Source organism: Magallana gigas, chromosome 4, assembly GCF_963853765.1.
Source record: "Magallana gigas chromosome 4, xbMagGiga1.1, whole genome shotgun sequence".
NCBI classification, from domain to species: Eukaryota; Metazoa; Mollusca; class Bivalvia; order Ostreida; family Ostreidae; genus Magallana; species Magallana gigas.
The window spans coordinates 37,915,730-37,928,562 of NC_088856.1; the positions used below are offsets into that span (position 1 = coordinate 37,915,730).

At 31.3% G+C, this 12,833-nt stretch overlaps 1 protein-coding gene across 2 annotated transcripts; it reads right to left on the reverse strand.

The window, feature by feature from the left end:
• Nucleotides 1-8,305: 8,305 nt before the first annotated feature.
• LOC105336570 (uncharacterized) lies at nt 8,306-12,823 on the reverse strand. Of its 2 annotated transcripts, none has more exons than XM_034462915.2 (7): nt 12,599-12,823; nt 12,062-12,173; nt 11,586-11,695; nt 11,306-11,373; nt 11,003-11,094; nt 10,497-10,606; nt 8,306-10,038 (listed from the first exon to the last, which is right to left on the reverse strand). In XM_034462915.2, exons 1-7 carry the CDS (start codon nt 12,809-12,811, stop codon nt 9,715-9,717), a joined length of 1,029 nt encoding a protein of 342 aa, XP_034318806.2. In that variant the 5' UTR covers nt 12,812-12,823; the 3' UTR covers nt 8,306-9,714. The 2 variants fall into 2 exon arrangements, with proteins under 2 accessions (XP_034318806.2, XP_034318805.2); XM_034462914.2 differs by having other exon boundaries at nt 11,562-11,695.
• Between the last annotated feature and the right edge of the window lie 10 nt (nt 12,824-12,833).

Consider the following 12,833-nt stretch of genomic DNA (forward strand, 5'->3'; position numbering starts at 1 on the left):
GCTATTTTATATTTGACAAAGGCGAAAATGGTGATCTTTATTGTATTATTAAAACATTCAGACATATCTAAGTAATAAATAAATATATAACATCACATATTAAGGGTCATTTATATAAAATACATGGTTACTGTCTTGAAATATATGAATTAAGCTATATTTAGGCAGGTTAAGAAAACGTGACAGAGGACTAAGCTTGCTGAACCCTCTTTACGATTTCGACCCGAGCCCAAATATAGCTTATACTTCGAGACATTTATGTTTATTCCACAATATAATATCAATTTTACGCATCAAACGAGCAATTTTCAACAAATTTCGCTGAATATCTGCAGTTGAAACTATCACGCCATGGCGTCAACAAAGCAAAAAGATGACGTCACAATACAAATGAAACGCTGCGCGAAAGCGTGCATACTCGTTCTGTACTCGGCCTCGTTAAATGGAAATTATAAATTTAAGATATTTCTTAAGGACGTTGGATCCTGCGATAAAAAGTCTTAAAGTTTTTTCCTAAAGTATTTTTTAGAAATCTACACACATAGCTTAACCAAAATTCAAAACAAAATCGTGGGGTCTATATGCGTCATTAGGCGCTACGGTGTATCTAATATGACCTTTCTGCACTGAAAGTGCAGATTGCACATAAATCACTTTTCCCTCTATATTTTATTATCGGAATGAACCATGGCACCAAATACAAATTTATACTATTTAAAATAAATAAAATTAAAATTATCATAAAGAAAAATGTTACAATTTCTTCACCCTATTGATCTTTTGACCTTTTTGCACTGATAAAATGCTATTTTTATCCATTACAAATTCAACATGTAATGAAATTATTTAACAGTCTCAAACTTTTTGTCAAACTATAATAAAATTGTCAGAAAAAACTTAAAATTTCAGAAAATAAAACAAAAAGTATGGGTCTATTATGTAAAATTTGAGATATGGCATGAAATAAGCTGATTTTAGGCAAAAATTGGGATTCTTTTTTCCTTGACTTTTATGAAATATAAGTTAAATTTGCCAATACGTGTCGATAGAAATATTGAAAAAAATTGTAAAATTATGTTTTTCGTAACAAACTGAAGATATCCTAATGCACAAACTATCTGGAAATTTTCTTTGAACTGAAAATAAGGAAGCTAAAGTGACGGTACTCTAAAACAACTGAGTTATGAAAAATGTTCATTTTCTTCTTAAAAACCTTCCGCCACAAAATATAGTCCCATACTAAACTATGTAAATATGTAATTTTTCTATTACTATTTATTTAAAATAGTTTAATTGGCATTATACAATTTGAATTTATGGGTAGAATCAATATATGATGCATAATTTCTAGAATAGAGGTGACCCAAAATGGCTACCCAAAAACAGAGGAACGAACCTCTTTAACTGTTATGCTCAATTTATATTTCTGTTGTATCGTGTATCTATTGATAAGAAATAAGGAATAGAAGCGATATATGCCGTATTAAACTCTATCTTGGCAATGTTGAGTATCAGATCCAAATGTTTCCAGTTTGGTAAGCTGTTTATAAAAACAATCAAGATATATTTTTCATTGATAGTTATTTAGCACTGGAATGGGGCAAAACTTTACAAAATTTAGATACGATTATCTAATACATAATTATCTAAAAACGGTTGGGATATACATGTATGCGCTAGAGAAGTGATGAATGTAAGTGCATGGAGGAGTGACAGACCACGAGGGACAGACATTATAAAATTTTAGTGGGATAATACACTTGCATGACGTAGACAATATTTTTCATTCGAAACTTTTTTTACGAGTATATATACTGAAATAATATTGAGGACAATATTCACAACTGATCAGATAATGAATAGTATAGAAAGTCAATAGTGCCCTTATCAATGGTGCCGTGATTCTTTTTGGTATCCTAACACTAAATCTTTATGATAAGCGCGGTGACTTCAGTTTTTCGTAAGTCAGCTTTCTTTACCTATGTACCGATATACTTTCATCACCTGCATATGAAGTTTTTATCTCTCAGTTAATTCGATACGCAAGGGCATGCTCTAAGTATGAACATTTTCAAAGGCGAGGCAAGGTACTGACAAACGACTATCAACAGTCTCGATTGAAGTAATTTTTTGTAAGTTCTATGGTCAATATACCGACATTGTCAACAAAAACAATATTCTACTGGGTCGCATGCTGATTGACGTTTGTCATACTTACTGTATTTAAAGGAGTCATATACTTACACGTCATTTACTAGTACTTCTTTCAACACTTTGTCCTAAGATATCTTCGCATTGCAATTTGCCTCATTATTCCATATTTATTAATTCATCGAAGATCAAATGATCTGTGTGCAATCGTACATTTATTAAAAAATTTTGAATGGGGCACGGTCACGATTTTTGTTAAAATTTATTTTTCCGTTTTTAATGTTAACAATGCTTTAGTAAAACTTTTATAATCGGCAACCAAAATTTGAGTTTTATTTATCGAGAAGTAAGCGAGACACAAAGCTCACAATTCTTTGTTATTTAAAAAATCTGAAGTCATGTTTTTGTTTACATTTTGAGTGTTGAAACGAAAACTCAAAGATCATGCCTAAAATGATTGTAAAAAATGCTAGGAACAATTTATGTATGTTCAAAGCGAATTTGCAGATAGAGAAAAGGGCTTTAAAAAGAACTTTAACAGGTGTATTAGACCAATGTGCACAAACATACCGTATTGCACGAGCCTTGACTGCATAGCAAAGAATTGTGAGCTCTTTATCTTGCTTATAAATCTAAGAATCACATGCAAATTTTCATTGATCATTATAAATACATCCCTAAAGCATTAAAAACAATAAAAATATAAAAATAAAAATTGACCAAAAAGATGTCCGATTTTCCTCCTATAAAATTCCGTACAAAATTTGGTTTCGTTCTTTGAGAATACAAATATGGGTTTTTAAAGATGAATATATGGATTTTTTTTATCAATTTAATTTTTTCATTGCAAGTATGTGCATTCTCTTAAAATTTGTCAAAGAGGGCATAAACGGCCCATTGAGTCAGCAAATTTCTAAATCGTGCAAATAAAACAAATTGTTATGTGACATACTGGTCTCTCTTTCTAGTAATGATTTGGTTTATAAGTAAAGGTCAACCTCAAAAACGATTTGACTGATCAACATAGTACAAAACAATGTTTTCCCTTTCTTCCATTTCCTTGTGTAGGACCTAGATCATTACAATCATATGGTACGACTAAATGCGACATGCAGAGCTCCGTAACGATGTAATACGATCTAATACGATAAAAACGAATGATTACGATTAAAAATTAATGTTATTTTACGTAACAATGAATATGGAGACGTTTACTGTTCGTCTCAGTCAGTTAAACATAAATTAAAATTGTTTTCATGATTAAAAACGGCATATATAGCTTAAAAACATTTATCAACGCTGAAGAGGTATCCAAGAAATTAATGTCGTGCATACATACCACCAGCTTTTATCTTCTGTAACCTTTTAGCAATTTTGTATCGATGTCCAATGGATAAATTAACTTCAGTCAATAGCTCTTTCAGCTCCGTTTCAGACAATTCCATTAACAATTCAAGATCAATGTCATTTTCATTAAAAACTGGAATTAGCTTGGCTAATTGCAAACTTTGTAGTAAAGTTTCAATTGTCTCGCTTTCCATCTGCATTGCCATTCTTCAGCCTAAGGAAATCATGATTAAATGAAAAAATGTTCATTGTAACATTTATTATAGTCAAAGAAATGCTATTTTAAATAACATTAAACAATTTCAAACTAACAAGACATTTTCTGATGATGACCTTTTTGAGAAATAATATGCCACCAAAGTCGGACGTTGAATTGATCTTTTCTCCAACGTAGATTTCTTGTGCCTATTTAGGTCGTTGTTCGTGGCTCTGGTTTCTATCCTTTCAACTTCTTATGCTCATCTAATATTACAGTATAGAAAAAAACATGGTACACACGCATTAACATACTTTTTGTGCATATTAATGAAAGGCAGTTTTATTTTTTTAATCTTTGCAGACATCATTCAAATTAAAGACATTGCGTACTTTAAAACGGGTAGCAAAACAAAAAACATTTGAAAAACGTTTATGAAAGTGATGTCAAATTATTCAAAAAAAAATTAAAACTGTACATGTTTAATTAAACCTACGATAAGGTCAAGGCTTGTTTTATAAGCTCTCTAAGCTTTCGAAAGTATATTTACCGAGGCTAAGTCGAAGTTGGTATACTTTCGTTTGGTCTATAACCATGTGCATTTACTGATATGATCAGGTAATGATTGAATTATTCTCTTAAGTCTGAATAATTAAGCACTTCCGTTTCCAATGGAAGACCTTATCGTTTTTGCTTTGGTTCTTTTCCTTTGTTATTAAGGTATTCCGTGTCCAACGGAACACCTTATTGTTATTGCTTTGTTTCTTTCCCCTATTATTATTTTTTTTTTCTTTGACGTTTTCTCAAAAACTCTTCAGCCGATTCTTTTAAAACTTTAAGATCTTTTTAACACAAAATTTGTAAGGAAATGGAAAACCTTAATTGTTCAATTTTCTTTACTTGAAACTCAAAACTTCTGAATATGAAATGTGTTTAAAAATCAATCCACGCTTTCACGAGAATTTTGTCCCTAAAGTCCCGAAGCGAGAGTCCGCGTAGCTCAGTTGTTAGGGTGGTGGACTTGTGCTCAGGTGACCCGGGTTCAGTCCCCGAGTGCCAAATAGTTTTTCTTCATTAATTGTGTGAAGATTTATGATTTTATATTTGAATTGATAGATTTGTTATTTCCATTTTAATTTTATTAAAATAATCACAATAATAGAGACTTTTTATAGTATAATTTAAGTATAATCATATGTTTATTGAAATTTTATCAGAGGGTTAAATGGAATTTGATGAAGTGTTAGGAAATGATAAAAAAGAACAACTATCCCAATTGTCTACTTTATGGTGCACTCAAACTAAAGACCTTTCGTTGCTCGGAACGAGCGTCTAGTTATTTTTTTTTTCTCCCACGTTTTCTCAAAAGCTAATTTTCATGAAATTTTCAGATCTTATTGATGACAAAATTTGTAAGAAAATTACATGAGATTTCTTTAGTCGTCACTTCCAATACCGATATATTAAAGATTTTATGTTTTTTCTTGTTCACGATTCTTCTCAAAAAGTATTTAAGATAGAACTTTCAACTTTTTAGAGATGGTAGAGGCCGCAGTACCCTTTGCATATCCGAACGTCTGCCATCACTTCCGGACATCACCGGAAGGAAATGAAAAAGTTTATTTTTTTCATTTTCTTTTTTGGACTTGAATTTTTATTTATTCAAACGATAGCGACGCTCACAAAACTTCTGAATATGAAATCTGTTTTAAAATCGATCCATGCATTCTTGAGATTTTGAGATCAAAAGTCTTGAAGAGAGGGTCCGCGTAGCTCAGTCGTTAGAGTGGTGGACTTATTTGTGACTTCCGGTGTTAATGTCAGCCGAGAGTGCACGGATATATTTCGTGGATCTGATAGTTAGTTAGTTTTCGTTTAAATGTAAGTAGTGAAGCTTCAAAATAGGAGCCAAGTTGTATCACTATATATAATTTACTGTACATAAGAGACTTTGTAAACTGTTTGTCCTTGTTTGGTTGACTTTGAGTCAACAAACGGCGGAATGCCTGCCACGTCGAGTGGCGGCCATGGGGCGGATCCCAAAATAACACAAACACAGAGAAAAGAAGTTATTGTCTTGAAAATACAATCACAGTAGATGTAATAGATAATGGACAGGTTAAACCTGACAACAATATCAAATGTGTGCATAACCATTGTGGTTTGGGGGCTATATTTGCTTGTGTTCCTAGATCCGGGAATTTATATGAAATTACACTTGGTGGAAAGGCCCCTATTCAAAATCTATTGGAGGGTATTAAGATAGGAGACAAGATATTTGAATGCAAAGAGGTAGTACAAACATAATGGTAAGCTTTCTACATCTCCCTGCATATATCGAAGATGAAGAAATTGAAAATATGTTAGAGGCAATGAAAGTGGAGATGATATCTCCAATCAAAAAACGTTTTTATCCCGGAACAAACATTGCAAATGGAACAAGGTATGTCCGAGTGAAACTACCGCCAAACATGTCATCGTTTCCGTATACAATTAAATTCAGGGAAGAATATTACAGAGTCATCCATAATGGGCAAATGAAAGTGTGTTCCCTCTGTTATTCTGGTGATCAATTATTCAGGGCGTGTCCTAATTTTGTTTGTTTCTGATGTAAAAAAAAAAAACCAAGGTCACTACGCCATAACCTCTACAGAACAATTGTGTCGCGGGTGTATTGAATGGGGAGACGAGTGTTCGTACCAGTCGAGTGAGCATGAAGTAGACGCAGACGATAGTCCGTTGGAAGATGTGAATCAGGGGGACGAAGTTGCCCAAGAGCGGGAAACAAAAATGGAAAAACGCAGAAAGACGAGGGTGTTCGAAAAGATCAAGGAGAAACAAATAAGAACGTGATGATAGAATACTTCGATAGAAGTGCTACAGTGAAGGAAAATGTATGAAAAGTGAGTGAACCCCCCCCCCCCCCCCCCCGATCGAGATATAGCGCAGGTGTAGTAAGGAATCACGAAAAAGCGGACGAATTAAAGGAAAACGAGGCAACAACTGGTGAAAAAACGAAAGTTCGGAATCTTCTGAGCTGGTTGATGAAATTGTCATCAAAGGGAATACGAAAAGAAAGAAAAAAGTAAAGAAAGGAAAGGCTAAAAAGAATTAATAAAATGGATAGAATTATTTTCATTTTATTTTATACCTGTGTTATGTCAGTTACTTCGTGGAACTGCAATTGTTTATGTGATGTTGATAAAATTAAAACTGTATTTAGTTTGTTTCTAGAAAAAAAGTATGACATTATTGAATTGCAGGAAACATACTGGAAAAGTGAAGTTATAGAAAGATACAAACATTTATGGATGGTGAAATAATTTAGAACAATTATGATAGAGCTGCTAGAGGTGTTTCGTTTTTGGTAAGGAATTATTTGAAAGAAAATGTAAACTTAGTAAAAGGTTTAGATGGAAGATTTTTACATATTAGATATAAGGAAAATGAAGATGTAGTTGATATTATTAACATATATGCACCCAACAAGGTAGCAGAAAGATCGTCATATTTTGATGTTATATCAGAAAAAATAGCTAGATCAAATAATTTTATAATATTGGGAGATTTAATAATACACTATGTGAAATTGATCGGTGCGGGAAAACAGTTCACATGTATGATAAAAGTTATAAAGCATTGTTTGAATTAATGAACAAGCACTGTGTTGCTGATATATGGAGGAATAGAAATGCGACAACGAAAATGTTTTTTTAGAAAAATGGTTGTTGAAAATACCATTGTTCAAAGTAGCATAGATTATATATTGATATCTCAGGAACTTAGCAAGTTTGTACGAAATATATATATTATGTTTAAACTACCCTGAGTGATCCTTCAATGGTTGTACTTTATTTCACTGCACGAAAAATCGCCTTTTGTTTATCCAAAAGATAACCAAATGGCTAACTTTTGTTTACCTTTTTACACCTTTTAAATATCTTTTATATTTTGTGGAAAGGTATAAAAGTTAATATTTTGTTCAACTTTTGAGCATAAAAAAGATATCCAAAAGGCCCACTTTTATAAATCTTTTAAAAATAGAAATGCTATCTTTTATTACCTTTTAACTCAAGAAAAACAATCTTTCAACACCTTTTCAACTAATGCAGTTTGGACTTTTATCATCTTTCTTATTTTGAAAGATTTACTTCTGTCAACTTTTAAAACCTTTTGTTATCTAATATGCATTGCCTATACTCCCAATCTGCCTTGTGATATATTACAAAATATCACCTTTAACAATCTTTAATTCATCTTTTATACCTTTTTATGTCTATTGATTACCTTTCTATTTAAAAAAAGGTCGTCTTTTGTTACCTTTTTTTTTTATCTTTTATCCTTTTATATAATCTTATGTTTGACAGCAGTTTGTCATCGTGAATCTTGTACTTGGAGTATTTTCTACCCTTTTCTGCCTTTCGACCAGTGAAAATATTACCTTCAGTCAGTTTTGGTTCACAATTTACATTAAGTTTTAAATTCCTTTCTCATAATGACAAACTATATTAGTCAATTAATGTAATGCTAAATACAATTTTAAAATGAATATATTAATAAAAAATATCAATTGATTAAACAACAAATTTATTCTTTAAAAAAAAACCCAATTATATCATAATAACATTTATAATGACTAGAGATTAGATTGCATGTTTACATCTAGGTTTCAAATGGCAAGAATACACAACATGAATAATTTTAATACAAATATGGTAATCAATGTAAGCATATTGATGAAACTTGTTAAAAGAAATCATTGAAGAGGTGATCAACATTACAGGTGGTCTTTATAACAATCTTGAAACTTACAAAATCTATATATACCAGTACATGTTCTTCTCTAATCACAGTACATACTAGTTGAATTTTTCTATGATTGCTTACAGCTAAAACCAAACAAATTAATTTTACAAATTAGGTTAAATAAATGATTCAGAAATTTGTTAAGAGGCAAAAAAAGAAGCTAAAATGACCCCCTGTTTCATAAATCGAATATTCAATTTTGACAAAAATATACTATCGATACCATTTGGTAGAAACTGTTTGCTAATATTAATAATACAGCAACTTGAGTGAATAAAAAAACCTTCAACACTACATACAGTTATATATAATACAGATACATGTACTAGAGTCAATAAAAATCCTTCGAATTCATCACTACATATATATATATATAGTTATATACATATGTATATGTAAACTTATACAATTAATTTTTCTTTCAATGAACATGCATATTCTCTTCTTACAACTTTTGGAAAATTGTCATTGAAAAAAAAAATGAAAATGTTTTTATGCATGCATGTACAATGTATTTTATAAAAAAATTAGCAAATAAAATAAATCTATATACATTCATGTATCTGTACATACCAGATACATGTAAATAGAACAGTTAAAGATAATGTGTGATCTTAAATTGAGTTTTTCATTTCATACAATTTAATGCACATGTATATTTCCACATACATGTATAATTTTAAAAAATATTTAATTGCATGATTTTCAAGTTGGTATCAAATTACTGAGTGCATAAATCTCATTAAGTCTTAACATCAATGGCATGCAATTCTTTAAAGGTATATACGGTCAAACTTCAGTCATCTCGAACTAGATGGGACTGTTTAAAAACTTCGAGATATCTGAGTATTCGAGATTTTTCAACAAAGAAGCAAACTAAATAAGATATTATACGGCCAATCAACATATTATTAATATCCTTGACAAAGAGAATGATACAAAAATATTTCATACAAACATATATATATAAGCATTGAATGCTTAAGTAACAGTCCACATAAAATTCAGACAAAGGGTGATACATATAATTGAACTAGCTGAAGACAGAGTTATGCAAAGAATTTGTAATATTTCCACGAGGATAAATAATTAAAATGAATATTTGATATCGTTGAAATTCATTTGATGGTTCAATGAAGTAAAATGAAACTTTTTTTACAAGATTTTGATCATAAAAAATGCCACAATATATACCTTTAAAAAAATGAAACAACTTAATCTTTTTTTACCATCCAAGGACACACCTCTGGACACGTAGGAGTTGGCTTAATATTAATTGCCCCAACACTCCTAGATTGTAGCATCCTCCTACTTTTTACCGAGCAAATCTCCAGAAAAGTTTTATCTAGGTGGGACTTCACCTTGGCAAGTTTATCGCTCTGCCACGAGAGTGGATGGGAGATGAATCCACCATCACACTCCTCATCACTGGAGGTAAACTCCACCTTTAAGATGTTTCTTACTTGGGCCCTTCTCATCTCATTTTCCCACCCCCTACTTGCAAGGTGTTCCAGTGCAGTTTTTCTCCTCTTTGCTTTCTGTAGAGGATTGAAATTAAATGTTTTAATTAATTAAATACAGTACATTGCAGTGATGCAGATCAAGAATGAATAATTGAGGTGGTATGAGACACCTGCTGATATTAATGTGGATAAAAGTACATTATCATCAAAATGCTTTTACCATTTTAGAATTTTTAAAATTTACAGTGTCTGACAAAAAAAAAAATGATTTAAATTATTTTGAAAACATTAAGGTACGTTAAATTTGATTAAAAGTATAAAAGTCATTGCGGAATTCAAACCTCATGACTTACAGATACGTAGCTAATGCTTGAACCCATTGTGTTACACTGTTGGATAACAAATTTGGTAAAGAAAACTTTAAAATAAAATTATACATGTACTTCATTTTATGGTTTATTTCGATTGGAGGTATGTCACAATAGAAAGGTGTCCCATACCACCTTAAGTAAATATGAATATGTTAATGTTACCTCCTTCTTTCTTTCATAAATAACTCTCTTCTGCTTTTGCTCCTGCAATTTATTTTTTGATTTGAGGACTGACTCCTGCCGTTTAGAAATAAAGTATCTCTTTATGCCACCTAAGAAAAAAAAAATCAAAATCAGGTGTGCACATGCAAACCTTGTAATGAATCACCTATCAGATGCATGGAGTTTGCAGATGACATGTACACTTACTTGGGGTGGAGTGTATTTAAATGAGAACTTTACAATTGTGATGATTTTTTTGTATTTGAGAAAGCAGATAATTCTTAAAGGAGTAGCAAATGAAAACAAACAGACTGAGTGAAAACTATCAGGTAGATACTGCGATTAGGATGCATGCTATATTTGTTTGGAAGAAGAAAAACCTATGTCACCATTTTTCTCCAGAAAGTGGGAAAAAATCCTAATTTATCAGCTCTTGATTCAATTATACATTAAAGAAATTACACAAACATGTAAACTATGTGCATGAAAGTGACAGTAAAACTTACAGTGGATGACCCTCTCTTCAACATCAGAGCTCCAGCCCTTAACAAACATCAAAATATGGTTGGTCATTTCGATGTTTTCATCATCTTGCTGTCTGAAATTGTTACTTTATAATAAATATAAACACAATCATTTGACTTTTTAAAAGTTTTAAAACTTATTATGTGATATATCAAAAGTTAGTTATTTATAATTGCTGTGAATTTCTAATGTCTCATTTTAATTTCTTCATAATTTTAACCTATAAAAGCAGCCATTTAACAAATATTAATGGATGTGTTTCTATATAGTTTCTATATTCTTACTTCTTTTTGTCAAACATCCAAGTATATCCCCGTTTGAGTCCATCGCTGTAGCCATCCCTAATTGCATTCTGCAACAACAAATGTGATAAATATTATATTATTGCCAGCGATTCGTCCTAGATTTCTAAATACACCATGTGTGTGGGTGTGTGTGTATATATATAAATAGAATAATCGAATAGAAAAATTAAAAAAATAAAATAAAATAAAAATTAAATCATTGCTTTATCGTTTAAAAATTTGCACATGTACTTACTCGTATACTAGGTGGTACGTATACTTTTTCTTCCCGTGTTTCTTCCTTCTCCTGTTCTTTTTTCTCTAACGCCTTGATTCGTTTTAATATTTCATCTTGTTGGAGAAGGATTTTCTCTAACAAACTTGTTGTAGCTATATATAATTAAATAATGATTGAGATTAGATCAAAACTCACAAACATGTTACACAACTGATAATTTTGCACTTCTCATGCTGTTTTTTCTATTATTTAACTGACCAATAGGGGGACATTCAAGGGGCAACAAGATGTAAAACTATGTCAATAAACGTTCAGCACAATCTTTGATTTGTTTTAAAATTTAAAGAGACTGAAAGGTACGATGGTCTGAGTGTTTCTAAAAAAATGCCAATACAATTACACAATTAATAATCATCATGTAAAAATGTAACGTTACATTTACAACTTACATTAATTAATCGATTATAAAAAATACATCAAGTGTCCAACTGATAAACGTCGGTTATTGTGTTACTTACATTTATTTGGCTCACAGACAGGTGTTTGATTCACTTTGACCCTTTTACTTGATTGCAGCTGGTGACCAGTCGGTGTAGAAGAAGTACTACTTGCTCTCGAACTGTCATTTCCCTGTAATCAAAACATTAAAAGTGAAAGTAGAAATAGATTTTTCGGAACCTCTCTAGTATTTGTAATAAAGCCATTTCGTATTGTTAATTTTTGTATGAACAAAAGGTAAAGAAAAGGTGAAAGTACAAATAAGTCCTCTAAATTAAAAAAATTGTAGTAATCAGCATAATTTTGCTACTGTATGTGTATATTTGTAACGTTTCCACATAAATACGAAACTAATGTTAATATTGTTTACTTCCTTCTCTACAATGTAAACAATATATGAGCCTATTGTACGCGGGGAAGCTATGCGAAGATCATCTATCTTATAAGTTTATTATCTTTAAATTGCTTTTTTTGATAATCAAAATAAAGCGATAAGGTACAAAAGTGTGCTATATCTGCATTCGTTCAAAAATTTATGAGGATAAGAACAAACCTACCTGTGTCTGAGAATTTTCTGCATCACTTTCCTCTGCTCCCGATGAATCCAACATGGTGGGCAGAATTCGGCGTCGTTTTGGGGTCTTTCCAATTTGGCATGGAGTACTACAAGTCCCGTTTCTCTGTTTTGGTGAGGAACCAGTGCAGGAACCTACTTCACCTTCGTCATCACTAAAGATTCTATCACTTTGCGAATCGAGAGGAGAGCTCATTTTTTCTAGGTTTAGTGACAGC

Coding starts and splice junctions, on each gene's coding strand:
- LOC105336570 (XM_034462914.2), bottom strand. CDS start 12,811: ATGAGCTCTCCTCTCGATTCGCAAAGTGATAGAATCTTTAGTGATGAC. Junction 12,174..12,598: donor CAGAAAATTCTCAGACACAG/GTAGGTTTGTTC, acceptor TTTTGATTACAG/GGAAATGACAGTTCGAGAGC. Junction 10,039..10,496: donor TTTATGAAAGAAAGAAGGAG/GTAACATTAACA, acceptor AATCCTCTACAG/AAAGCAAAGAGGAGAAAAAC.